We start from the raw sequence: 14,118 nt of genomic DNA on the forward strand, positions 1-14,118 counted from the left end.
GCTCTGTAGAAAGAAATGCATGAAAGGAAGCTTTGTTTCCTCAACTACCCTGGTGATCTCAGTAGGTGTTTGCAGAATGAAAAAGATATTATGGTCATATAAATTTGGGAAATAGTGTTATGTTTTAGTCCTGTCTTAGACTATCAAGTCCTGAGGGGTCTTGAAGGAGAGAAAGTTGTTTAATTTTCTTCAATCCAATGTTTCCCAGATTAATGTCGCATAGCTTTTTGGTTTTACTTATTTTTTTTGAGGAATACCTTTTTTTTTGGGGGGGGGGGGGGGTGCATGTTCCATGGATCGAACCTGGGTCTCCCACACAAAAGGTGGGCATTCTAACCACTGAACCACCCGTGTGCCCACTGAGGAGTACCTTTTTAAGGCATTATTTAGGAAACTGTATTTAAGGAATGTGTATCTTAGAATGTCATTTGGGAAACATGAATTATATTTTACTTTTAATTTAAAATGCAAGGCTTTGATACTTGAAGTTAAATGATTTAGTATACCAGAGTTCAGCAAGTTTTATATCATTTGTGTGATGGAGTTTGAGATCCTAAATTATTAGATTTTCATTGAAAATTTATTGTGAGACACAACTTCATGTTTTATAAAACAGCTCGGCTGCTATCACACTAAAATAAAAGCTTTTCCATGGCTGTGTAGGACTTTGACCTTTCATCATCATTGATGCAATATATGGCATCTGAACTTACACTGGTAGTTTTATAAACTTTGAATCCAGTATATTCATTTATTTTCTTAACATCACTAATTGTTCTCTTTTTCGTTCTCCCCTTTTCTTTTCTCTAAAGCTGAAAACCCGTCAAGGAACAGAACTGCTAATTCAGTCTGATAATGATGCTGTTATTAATGATTGGCTTAAAGTTATTAGCAGTACTATCAATAATCAGGTATGTGTCTGACTTGGGTAAAAGTTTTACTTCAGATATTTTTTTCCTTTTTGGCTTTCTAATTATTGCTTATTTTCAGATTCCAAATTATATGCCAAAAGATACTTTTTAATATATATTTTGGCAGGTGGTAACAATAGTGACTAATTTAGCAACTACCCAATGGTGCTATGACATATTCTCTGGTGAATGACATATTCTCATTTATGTAATGTGTGCTACTAGTGGATTTGAAATAATGTCTACATTGGCCATTGGGTCCAAAAATGAATTGTTCAAGAAGAAGGAACAAACTGTGACCTGGCACATAGTGTTTATTCAGTGGCTGAATTAATTGGAGAAATACTGTTTGGTGGAAACAGGTCCTAGGCAAAACTGTGAATTGAATGAAGCTGTAGGCTCTTCATGCCTTTCTAGCTTGTCTTCCCCCTTTCTAACCTCCCCCATATTCCTAATAACTTTTTATTTATATTACAACAACAAAAAAGTATATTCTTAAGTTATTAAGCAAGCAAGTAATAAGGAAGTGGGGGCTGTACATTTTTAGATGCTACATTTTACCTTTCAGCATATGGGGACGTGGATCCTGGTTAAAAATCATAGGTCAGTGACAGAAAGGGAAGTACTTAAGAGAGTGTGTTATGGTTTTAAACTAAATGGAGTCAGAAAAAAAGTTGAGAATACTGGCTTTAGAAGAGAGTGAGATGTCCTTCAGCAGGTGATGCTGTGTCTTTATTGAGCTTTGCCATCTTGTCAAGACCCTCATGGGCCTCAGTTTTCCCACTTGTAAATTAGAGAGGTTCGACTTGATATGTTCAAGTATCCTTTTAAGCACTAAATTTTTTTTATTTATTTGATTCACCCATTTCAAAACGCCCAGAAATTGAAATCTGAGTGTTCTTTGACTCTCTTCTCCAGCTTTTACCTCATGTAGTAAATTAGTCACCAAACTATATATAACTTTTTCCTTTGCAGTATGAGATATTATATGGTATTTCTGAATCCTGTCCCTTCCTTTCCATGGTTAGGCCTTTATATCTTTATGCCAATATAAGACTAACCTCCTAAACGGCTTTCCTATTCATCTCAACCCCCACAAATCCATTCCTTATGCATTGCTGTATGAAACATCCTAATGTCAGTTTTACATTTCTCTCCTGCTCACAAACTTTCTGTGACTCCCATTAAAATTCACCCATCTGAGCCCAATCTGTCCTTTCAGATTTATCATCTGTTCTAGCTAGTATGGATCACAGTAATCTGTTCACTTGGAAGCAACCATGCAGGCAGTCATTCAGCAAATATGTGAGTGCCTTATGCATGGGGATGTAGCATTGAACAACCCAATGCTACACCTGTCTGTATAGAGCTTACAGTCAAAGACAGAAGACAACTGAACAGTTAATATAATGAAATGTGATGAGCATTATGCTGGTGCAGGACAGACAGCATACTATGAACACACCCAGCAGGTAGGGCCTAATATTATTAATTTTTAAGGAAGCACTTTTTTCATTGAGGCCTATAGGATCAGAAGGAATAAGCCAAGTGAGGTAACAGGAAAATATTGCAGACTATGAAATTTAAAAATATATACTATTTACAAATGTCAAAACATAAAACTGCTGAAGAATAAATGTAGCAAGAGATGTGCAAGATTTCTGCAGGGGAAATTATAAAACTTTGATAGACATTGAAGAAAACCTAATTAAATGAGAAGAATATCATGTTCATGGATTAAAAGATTCAGTAATGTTAAGATATCATTTCTTACCAAATGATTTATGAATGTGTAGATTTGAGACTTTTGAATCTCATTTAAAATCCCAGTAGGTTTTCGGGTAGAACTTGACAAGTTAATTTTAAAATTCATATAGAAATGCAGAGGATGAAGAAATATCAAAGACATTCTTGAAGAAGGAAGTAGAAGGATTTGCACTATTATATATCAAGAAGTTATGAAGTTATAGTAATTAAGACTGTGTGGTATCCATGCAGGGAAAGACAAATAGATCTGTGGATCAGAAACAGGAAGGAACCTACAAATAGACTTCCAAACATATGGACACTTTATGCCAGATATATAGCACTGTGGAGTAGTGAGGAAGAAGTTCAGTAATGAGCTTCATGTGGATGTTTACAGTAATGAACTTCATGTGGAATGTGGGAATGTGTTGTCCCACATTCTAGTTGCAAAAAGAAATTGCAGCTCTTCCTTATACCATATACAAAAATAAATTCCAAGTGGAGAAAGCCATTCAAGGCAAAAGGCAAAAAAATCGTGTTTCTGGCTTTGAAAACTCAATACAGGTTTTCAGTCTGTAAGAATGAACTTGGTTAGACTGTAGATGAACCCTAGGATTTCTTTCAGTTCCTCACTGACATTTATGAATGATTAGCTCTTGACACAGAGTATGGTTTAAAAGGGATTTGGTGCAAAATTAATGCACCATTCATTAGCTAGGTGAACTAGTTAGCTTGATTGTCTAGTGCTGTCCCAGAATGTAGATTCTTCATGTTCTAGCTTATAGCCTGACCTTTTAAATCTTCTTAATGTCACACATATGAGGAAAGATAACCTCATTATTAGTCAGTGCAAACCCATTATCAGGTGAGTTAACAGCAGTGTTTTATTTTTTTGAAATTCAGAATTGATGCCATGCAGAGGAAAATGGGAGATTTTTGTTTGTGTGTGTTTTTTTTTTTTACCAAATATCTAAAGTTGTATGCAGTATATATGTACTACTTGGTTTTCTAGAATCATTTGGAAGAACCAATTACTGATCACTCTGAGAATTATACTATTAAAACTAAAGTAGTATTAGAAGTAATATGTGCTTGGCAAATCTAACCAATAGGCAGTAGACACTGATGAAGCAATTGAAGAGGAGATACCAGATTCACCAGGAATAGAAAAGCATGATAAAGAAAAGGACCATAAGGATCCTAAAAAACTTCGTCGTAAGTTTTTCTTTTCTTGTTTCGCTAATGGTTTAAGTGAACTTGTTTTCTTAGTTTTCAAAATTTTTAAAAAGTATGCAAAAGCTGAGTTTAGTCTCCAATGTTATAAAAAGCATCAGTAGTTGCAGTATCCATGTTTAGTACTGTCTCTCCTAGTGAACTCATTACTATCGTTTTTCAACCTCATTGTATACATCTCAAGGGTGTCATGTTAATTTAGATATTTTAGATATTGTGATAGTTCAAGATGAAAAATGTATTCTTTGCTCTTCTGTTGAGTCCTCTAGGGAGCTGAACTTTAGTGACTTAAAAATAAATTGTTACTGTTTAAGATTCTACAGAGAATCTTATACTTTAAAAAGCCAGAAATCCTGGGACATGTCCTGTCTTCCTACTGGTTACCAGACAGCCATCTGTGAAATGGGGATGCGTCTGTGCATGTGCACAGGTGCATGCACCCATATTTCCGTTTCATATATAAATATAAAGGATCTGAGTGAAAGCCAGCAACTTCAAGAAAAGCGTTTTCTGATGCAGACCTCTTCCCTGATGAAGTCGTTGTTTAAAGAGGCCGTTAGCTGAGGCTCCATGCTTCATTAAATCTATTTTAATAAATCCATATTTAACTCTGATAATTTTTTGATCTTCAAATTGATTGAATGATTGGGAAACCAGTCTATTTTTGTTGTCCCACATTCTAGGGCAATTACTGACGTTGCCACTGGGTAACAATGTAAACATGAAAATTAGATTATTATTATTCTTTATTAATGTATTGTGCTCTTAAGCTCCCCCAGGTACAATTATTTTAGTAAATTTACTCTGAATTTTGGTTATTGTAAGTGGAAAAGAAATTTGTGATGGAAGGCAGTGTATTTTTGTGATTATAATTCTGTTAGTTAAGGAAGCTACTTAACATTTTCCAGATGGTCTCAATGTTAGCTTAGAGTATAAATAATTATGATGAGACTTAGCTTAAGGTACTAATAATTATGGTGATTATATGCATTATCAGACTCTTAGGGGATAGAGTTTTTTTTTTTTTTTTTTAACTGTTTTATGGATTTTTTTTGTCATTTTACTTTACTTTCCAAAACTTAAGGAGAGTCAAAAAAAAGCATCATTTGTGAAATAGTAAATATAAATTAGAATAACTTAAGGATGCCTTGGCAGATATACCAAGGAAGATACAATACAATTAGTGATCAGTTTTTAGTGATGAAAATGAAATTTTTGTTTGGTTAATAACTTTGAGATTGAGTCTGTGTTAGTTTGATATCTGTATATATTACTCTCAAATTACGTTTAAGTTTAGAATAACTGAAATTATATTGTAATTTTTATGTATTATATTAATGTGTTTTGAGTGCCAGGTGGATAACTTTTATCGAAGTTTTTATTTTAAAAAGTGCTCGATGTCTGTCTGTGTCTGTCTTAAGCCATGAAAGTAGCTAGCGTAGATTCTTCGGAACGAAAGAAAACCAAGAAAAACTTAAAGAAGTTTCTTACACGACGCCCTACTTTGCAAGCTGTTCGTGAAAAGGGTTATATTAAAGGTAGGTAGGAGAAGTAATGTTTACAGTAATGAACTTTGGCCAGAATCAGAAATAAGACATTTCAAATTAAAAACTAAAACATTTCCAAACAACAAAAATGTTCTCATTCTTCATTCATGCAGTTTTCAGGTACAGTAATTAAAATTGATTTTTTTTTTGCACACATGAAAAGTTTATTTTGATTAATGCAGACTTTTAGAAGTCATAACAGTTTTAGTTTTGAGATTCAAAGATCAGAAAAAAATAGAAATTTTGAATAAACTATCAGAACATTAGAAGAAAAAAATGAACAACCTAATTTTACACGTTTGCTTTCAATTCTCATTTAAAGTAATTTTGAATTAGTATAAGATGTTTTTTTCCCTAATTAATTTATACATTTGATAATTCACTTAAACACTGTAATGCACCGAGTTGTTTTCTTAGGAAAGAATTCTTTAAAATCACATAAACACTTTTAGATACCTTTGGTCCGTTCAAACATAAGTTTAATTCCAAAAGATTAAATTTTCAAATACATGATTCAAATAACAGTGCTATTTATTCATAAATAAATATATGGCTAAAGATAACAGCATATATAATGTATATTTTATATATGACTATGAGGTTTGTCTCTTTGTAAATCTTCTAAATTAAAATATCCAAATTAGTTTCCTTATAAAGATATTTAAAAGACCTCTAGGTAAGAGTTCAGCTAATTAGGTGACTGAAATTAGCAGCCTTAGGCATTGTAGATAAACAGATACTGCAACCACATGCATTTAGCATATTGGGTTTAGAACCTTAAAAAAAAAAAAAAAGCCTGACAAGTAAATGAACAGAAACTACTGCTATTCTGTACACCATTTCTTCTTATGGAGAAATCTAAACTGTTGTCATTTGATGGGTTAATTCATCACTTCAAATATTTTAGTTTGTTTATTTTCCTGAATATTTAGCACTAATGTGAAATATCACAACTGTTAGGTTGAAAAATTAATAGAACAGCCTTTAAAATATGTTTTGTGAAATCAAGTGTTGGCACATGATGGGCATGCAGATGCTTGGTATAATCGTTTGGAAAGTATTTGAATTTTCAGTGACTGCTAGACATGATGCTGGGTACTGTGAATAGCTCATGGTGTTCTCCAGTCACAAGGGAGTGGGGGTAGACAGTAAGCAAGTATACAAGATAAGATAGTAGTAACCAGTGCTGTGAAGAAGCTAACTTAGTCATAAAGCAGAGTGACAGGAATTGGGTTTCCTTAGGATGTTCAGAAAGTTTTTCTCAGAAAGTGATATTTTTAGCTGAGATCAGGAGCATACATAGCGAAGGCTCAGATTTGGGAAGATTGCTCTCATTAAAAGTAATCGGAAGTACACAGGCCCTCAGGCAAGAGTGAGTGGGGTGTTCATGTGGCTTAATAAAGAAGGAGAATTGTGTGAAGTGAACTGAAGAGGCAGGCAGGGTACCGATCATTTGGTGAGGAAATTGCACGGGAAGGGTTTAATCATTTTGTAAACTAAATTTTGGCAAGACTGTTCGTTTTCAAAAGTAAATCTCTTTCAGATCAGGTATTTGGATCCAATCTTGCTAATCTTTGTCAGAGAGAGAATGGCACAGTGCCAAAGTTTGTGAAGTTATGCATTGAACATGTTGAAGAACACGGTAAGAGAATGATTTTTCTTTTAAACTTAAAAGCAAACCAACCCATTGTTTTGCCAGAAAAATCCTGAGCTTTATGATTTTGTATGATGTAACCAAAAGTTCCCTGTGGTTACAAGGTAAAATATTAAGAAAAGCATCTTGTTTGTAAAAAAAAATTAAATTTTTATCCTTGTTTCAGATTAAAACCTCTGCAGGCACATATTGAGTGTTCAGTATTCTAAATGGTTGGTTAAGTGTGTGGTATTCTTTGAAGCCACTTGGAGTTGGCATTTGCTTAAAATGAGCAAGGAGATGATTGAGAAACTGAGTTTTACTAAGCAGTGATTTGACAATGTGGAAGATATGAGGAGATTGCATTTACTTAGTAAGGGGAAGTTTCTTTTGTTGATAATAAAAATGAGATGACATTTCAAAACTGTTACATCAGCTATAACGTGTCCAATTAGACACATCCTTTAATGTTATTTTCTGTAAAACAAAGCTGAAATAATATCCATTTTGGTTAATTTTACATTATAATGCACTGGTTTTATACATAGTAGCAATATATTGATTGTAATCACACTAACTTACATCTGTATATCATCAGATCATTTTGTGTAATTAAAAAGTTGACATAATTTAATTTGTAATTTCTGCCAGTTACAGATTCTTGTCTCATTGACTCTTCTTGTAACATGACAATAGGAACACCAAGCTACTTGACTTTATTTGGAGTTAAATGAATAGCATATTAGATAATGTACTTTGTTAAATGTGTATGGCATTATCATTTAATGAATACCTGAATTTTTTAGGCTTAATTGTGTGAACGTCAAATGATTCTCTCTGTTTCATATATGAAAGAAAAGAATAAACTATATCAAATTACCAGAACTGTTAGTTTAGTTGCTACCTTGTGTTAAATTTATTGTAAGTATTAATATAATAAATACTTTTAAGAGAGTGCTTTAATATTTGCATTATAAAATGGATGGGATGATTTTATCTTCTGGCCTCCTTTACTTTTTTAACTGCCCCCAGGTGTTACGGAAGTTCATCTTAAATTGTTAGCATTTCAAGTTTATGAAATAATTTCCTTCAGCCATTCTATCTACATTATAGAGTTCTTGCTATTTATTAAACAGAATTCATAGTGAATCTCTGTACCCCTCCCTCTGCCAAACATCTGTTAAAAAGCCATTTAAAGGCACAGATTATTTTGCCCATTTGATTTTAGGTTACTGTTAATGAGTAAGAATTCTGAAACATGCAGGCATCTTTAAAGGAGGCAAACTAGTCCTTTAAACATGAGAATATTATTATCTGTCTCCTAGGTTTGGATGTTGATGGAATCTACAGAGTAAGTGGAAACCTTGCAGTGATCCAGAAGCTGAGATTTGCAGTTAATCATGGTAAGATTGTGTGTAGTCCCTAGTGCTGTATCCCATAGCTTTTAAAAGTGGTCTAAAGTATTTGGGCTTTAAATTTTCTTATTCCTACTATGTTTTTCAGATGAGAAATTGGATTTGAATGATAGTAAATGGGAAGATATTCATGTCATTACTGGAGCACTCAAAATGTTTTTTCGAGAGTTACCAGAACCTCTTTTTACATTTAATCATTTTAATGATTTTGTCAATGCAATTAGTAAGTATGTGCAACCCACTCAATTTTTTTCTGGATATTAAAAATCCTCTGCATAGATTAAGCCCCACCACATTCTATTTGATGTTTCTTAATTAAACACAGTTTTTCAAAGCTTGTTTTACTCTAAACATATAAAGTATGACCACCAGATGGCACTGTATATTACCAAATCTCAGCTTCTAAAATGCCATTGCTTTCAGTTTCATAAGAATTTGCTGCAAAATCTCTAGTTATTACCTTTTTTTTTCAGAACAAGAACCAAGACAGCGAGTTGTTGCTGTTAAAGACTTAATCAAACAGTTGCCAAAACCAAATCAAGATACAATGCAGATTTTGTTTAGACATCTCAAAAGGTAAGAGAACTACACGGTTATGAGATGGAGAATGGCTCATAGGGTCAGGATTGGTGTGGCCCAGCTGGGTGCAGGTCCCAGCTATGCCACTTATTTCCTTTGTGACTTGAAAAAGATACTCAACTCCTTTCAGCTTCAGTTTCCCATAGGTAAAGGGGATTAGTATAAAGAATATACCAAATTAGATACTATATGTGAATCATTTATATAATGCCCAGAACATAGTATGTTCAAAAATTGTTGTTAAAGCCACGTGAAGATGAAATTAGTTACTAAATAAGGTATGCTAAATTATTTTCAAATAAAGCCAATTGTGGCTCTGGGTTACTGCACAGGCACTTTGATTGCTAATTTTTTATCCTGATAAAAAGAATACTAGAATATTAAAATTATCTCAGTGAGGGAGGTTTTAAATAAATAATATAAAATGAGTAAAATTGAAAATTTAGACTCTGTGCCCTAGTGACTCCCACTTCCCTCAACTATCAACCAGTGGAGTAAACATTGTTGCCTAGATTATAACTCATAATTAAGTCCGTGTCCTCTTTTTAAAACTAAACTACAATATCGCACCTTTAAAGTTAAAGAGTGTGTGCAGTTTACCTTTAAGCTTTGCTTTTCCAAAAGAAAGCTCCACATGGTGTTTGGACTGAAATAAATGCTTTAACTGTTTATATGTCACTTTATTTCTATTTTTAAATGCACGGTCTTTTCATAGTAAAATTTGAAGAATTTTCTCACTGTCTTTTTAATTTTCTTTGTTAACAACTTTTCTGCCCCTTCAGAGTTATAGAAAATGGAGAAAAAAACCGAATGACCTATCAGAGTACAGCAATTGTTTTTGGTCCCACTTTATTAAAGCCAGAGAAAGAGACTGGTAATATAGCAGTTCATACTGTGTACCAAAATCAGATTGTGGAATTAATTCTTCTGGAACTAAGCTCCATCTTTGGACATTGATTCTTATTGAAGACAGAACCTGTGGAATAGAAGCCGGATCCCATCAGATTTCAGCTCTTTAGACATGATGTACTTTAATTTTGGACCAAGCAGTGACTCTTTCATTTTGCACTTTTTTGAGGGATCAGAAGGGAAGGAGAGAGTTAAAATGTGTGTTAAGCCCTCATATTTGCTGCTTTCTTGAAAGTTGATATAATTGTGTATAATCTTGGATTAATTTTATCCTGAATGTTTGCATTTGTTTCATACTCAGAATTAAGTAAAAACCAAAACCTTACAATTCTCATCAGGCTCATTATATACACTGGATAATTTGGGAAGAAAAGACTACAATGTTTTTTTCCTCAAACTGGATAATAAGGAATTTTTTCTCATAATTTGTAGGTTCATCACTAATAGAATAATACTTACTACCAGTTATTTTTAAAATGCTCTTGGGCATTTGAAACAAAATGAAGTATATCCGTTTTGAAACCTGTGTCTTCTTTTTCTGGGTTTCTGCATGCAGTGGCTGTCTTAAGTGCTGAAGTTCATTATAACCCAGATGTACTCCCTTGAAGAAGGCTTGCGGTCTTCAACTGTGTTGCACAGCATCCGTACTGGATACTAAGTTGCTTGTTTTGGCAGCACACTAATATTACTTAAAACACTGTGATATACTGGAGTTTTTATTTAGCACAAGTCAGTTCAGGGTATTTTTGAGCTGTCTTTGCTACACTCGAAATGTAGTTAACAATCCTAATTATATATAGTGCCATGCTGAGTATTTGGTATGATCCTGTGGAAATGGACATTGGTGTAAATATAGGCCTAAGACTAAATGTCCTTTAGTTTTTGTATATAATTGTGCTGTATAGTCTCACAGTACATTCTAACCCTAATTTCTAATCATAGTATAGGTATTGGTATAGGTAATCTTTTCTGTGAATATTAGGTTTCCTCCAGAAATAGACCGTTATTTGGGAAAGTTAACTGTGCACTTTTAGATTTTAATTACATTTACAGGCAAATCACTGTAATGTGAATGGTACTGGAAAAATACTGAATAGACTTGCTAAATGGTAAATGCACTACAAGAAGAACCACTTTGATTATTTAATATGTACAGAATACATTAGAAAAAATTTATTACAGAATTCTAACTTTACAATATGAATAGTGGAAACCCCTATGTAAATCAGATAGATGTTGGTTGGAAAATGACATTGCTAAATTTGAGAATTTCTTTTTACATTACTAATGCAGATTGATTTGTATAATCAAACAGGGTTTGGAAGGTTTTGTTACAGGGAGCATGGTCTGTTGAAGATTTTTTTAAACTGTATTTTTCTAGATTAACTGCTGTATATGAAATGTCTAATCCAAATAAAGAAAACTATAAGAGGTTTAGAGATTTTTCCATTGGAAATGTGCATTTTTTAATTTTATTTTTTTATTTTACATTTAGTGTCTACTCTTATACCTCATTTTAAAAAAAATCTGCTTAATCCATTATTTTTTGTCACAAATATGTTTTCTTCATTCCATACCTTTTCTACTCCCTGCCATGCCAACCCCCCCTCTCTCCACATAACACACTTTTTTATTTCTTCAGTATTTGGAAGTGAGTGATTTGCAACCACAATTCTTTTTATTAGGATTGCAGTTATAATTTTCAGATTGCCTTCCTTGGGGAAAAATATAGTTTGTATCTGTCTAAAAACCTCTCACCTGACTTTTGTGGTAAAAACATTGTGTTTATTGTGATCTTATTAAATTGATAACAAACCAAACTACTTGATAGCTATAGGAAAGCAGATTGCTTTGGGCAGGGAGTAAAAACCCAACATCATAGTCTTTGTATTTGCCTAAAGATGTCCTTAATAACACAGTATGTTTTAGAACTGAACTCTATAGTGGGTGTATACCAGGAAAGTAATTAGACTCAAATTAGTGATGTTCTTTCTCTCAGTAATCATAGAAATAATCAAAGTTTAAAATTGTCCTTTGTTTCTTGTTTCAAAGTTCATGTTTGTGTATGTGATGTCTTAAATGTTTTATTAGTCTACAGCTAGTCAGTTTGTTGTAATATTGTATGTACAGTGAGATCAATGTCTTGTGTTTACTTCCTTTGTGAATTAAAAAGTCACTTGTTTTTGTAATAACAAAAAACGTAATATTTTCCTGTCTTGAGAGCTTGATTTTTAGTAGAAAATATATTAAAGGCTGAAACAAATTGTCAGTGGAATTTTATTTACAAATAGACCTTCCTTCAGAACATGGTAAAAAAAAAATGTAGTTGAAATGGAAAGAAAAGGTAAATTCATACACATTGTTACATTCCAGTTAGAAGAAAAATACTCATTATTTAAATTTTGTAGCAATAAGAAATTCTACCTTATACTCTGGAGAAAGTTAATTATGAAATAGCTCTGAAAGAATTAGATTACCTTTCAGATACAGATATAGGCAGATCTATAAACACTTGTTTGTTTTGTTTTTTTTCTTATATGAAAAGCAGAAATGCAAAATTCAGGCAAACGGGCTTGTACAGATAGGATATGTGTGTATATATATGTGGTGATATATGTATATACACACACGTTCACACGTGTTCATGTGTATGTATGTGTGGCATGGTTTATATGCAAATGAAAATGCATCAATAATATAGATATCTGGGGACTTTTATACTATTTTAGCTTCACCCCTTGCATCTTTGTAAGCCAGTGTAATATTGGATAATAAAGACAGCAGTGAGAGGTGGGGAAAGTTATTCTGTAATGGTGCTTAGATTTTTCTTTAGGTCATGGGAGAAGCTTCTGATTAAATACTTAAAGTACACATGTAGTTTCCCATGACATTAATTCCTTAGACGTCTTCAGGTATTTCTTAAAGATACACAGAGGAGTGCACAACATGTTGCTTTAGTAAAGAAGAATGGGCATTACCTTTCACTGGTTTAGTAAAAGTAAAATGTTCAAATATTGCATCTATAGAGAATTGAAAATAGGTAGAAAATAAGGTTTATGGAGTTCAGTATTCTCTGTGAACTCAAGCCATCATCTCTGAATGGTCGTCTTTTATATACTTCGTTAGCACCAGACTAGAGAAGGTGTTTTAATAGGGACTTGACCTAAGCCGTATGTCATAATCTTGAAGGCGTGGCATAGTTTGTTTTTATTTTTAAAACAATATTCCAGTTTAACTAATAAAGGTCTGTGAAATGTAACTTTAGTTTGAGACCAAAATAGGTTTTTAAAAAAGGCAAAGAATGGGAGCAAAACAAAAGCAACTGTCTTAAAATTGTGGCTTCTTAGAATCTATTGGAAATTCACAAGCTGTAACTGCAGGCCAAGCAGAGTCCGACTTAGTATTCTGGAGAAGGGGGAGTTACAGCATGCCTAATGAGACATTCTGTAACTACTAAAGAGGAGGCAGTTCTCCTGAAGAATCTCAATTAGTCTTCTCAACTGAAGTTTTGTGGACCAGTGGTGGCTGTAAGTATATGCAGCTGGATTGAGCTTTTACAAATTAGCTTTATGTGACTATGGCACTTAAATGAACTCTTTCATTTCCTTTATTGCTTCCCTTCTCCCACAGGAAAAAAAAAGGGAGAAAGAAAAGCACTTTCATGTGCTCTCATAAACAGAACACTTGTACAACAAGGTAACTGTTTAACAGACTACTACAATATATATTTAGCAAAATTGTGATTACTTTTTTCTTATTGATCCTTCCCTTAATTTTACTCTTCTCTCAACATTTTCAGAAAAGCAGCTTTTGAGAAAGAGGTTTAATTTTTGATGCTGGTAGCCAGCCTTTCAGAACTAGTTCTGATAGTTGTGACTCACGCTGCACTTAGCATGAAAACTTGGAATATTCATGAACCTGGTAATGCTGATAAATCCATAGTGACAGAAAAATGACAAGTGATGCTGCAGAGGCTGTTATCAGCCGGGCCTTTGCAGAGGTAGAAATCAGAACAGCTTTGCCAGGTTCTGGGGGGAGTGACCCAAGAAGATTCAGTATAGCCTTCAAGACTTCCTTTCTCCCCCTGGGTGTTTTGAAATACTTTATTTTAAGGCAGAACTGGGATTATTAGGTGCTAAAATAAA

General features: G+C 33.3%; 1 protein-coding gene across 4 annotated transcripts in view; it reads left to right on the plus strand.

Moving 5' to 3' along the window:
• ARHGAP12 (Rho GTPase activating protein 12) overlaps window positions 1-11,422 on the plus strand; it is a 129,565-nt gene extending 118,143 nt beyond the window's left edge. For all 4 annotated transcript variants that reach the window (XM_077152286.1, XM_077152294.1, XM_077152302.1 and 1 more), the window contains 8 exons: window positions 813-911; window positions 3,770-3,872; window positions 5,312-5,428; window positions 6,981-7,079; window positions 8,396-8,473; window positions 8,574-8,708; window positions 8,959-9,061; window positions 9,847-11,422. In XM_077152286.1, coding sequence (XP_077008401.1) covers window positions 813-911; window positions 3,770-3,872; window positions 5,312-5,428; window positions 6,981-7,079; window positions 8,396-8,473; window positions 8,574-8,708; window positions 8,959-9,061; window positions 9,847-10,021 — 909 coding nt within the window. In that variant the 3' untranslated portion in view covers window positions 10,022-11,422. The remainder of the gene's footprint in view (window positions 1-812; window positions 912-3,769; window positions 3,873-5,311; window positions 5,429-6,980; window positions 7,080-8,395; window positions 8,474-8,573; window positions 8,709-8,958; window positions 9,062-9,846) is intronic.
• The last annotated feature ends 2,696 nt before the right edge of the window (window positions 11,423-14,118 follow it).

Source organism: Tamandua tetradactyla, chromosome 1 (genome assembly GCF_023851605.1).
Source record: "Tamandua tetradactyla isolate mTamTet1 chromosome 1, mTamTet1.pri, whole genome shotgun sequence".
In the NCBI taxonomy this organism is placed as follows: domain Eukaryota; kingdom Metazoa; phylum Chordata; class Mammalia; order Pilosa; family Myrmecophagidae; genus Tamandua; species Tamandua tetradactyla.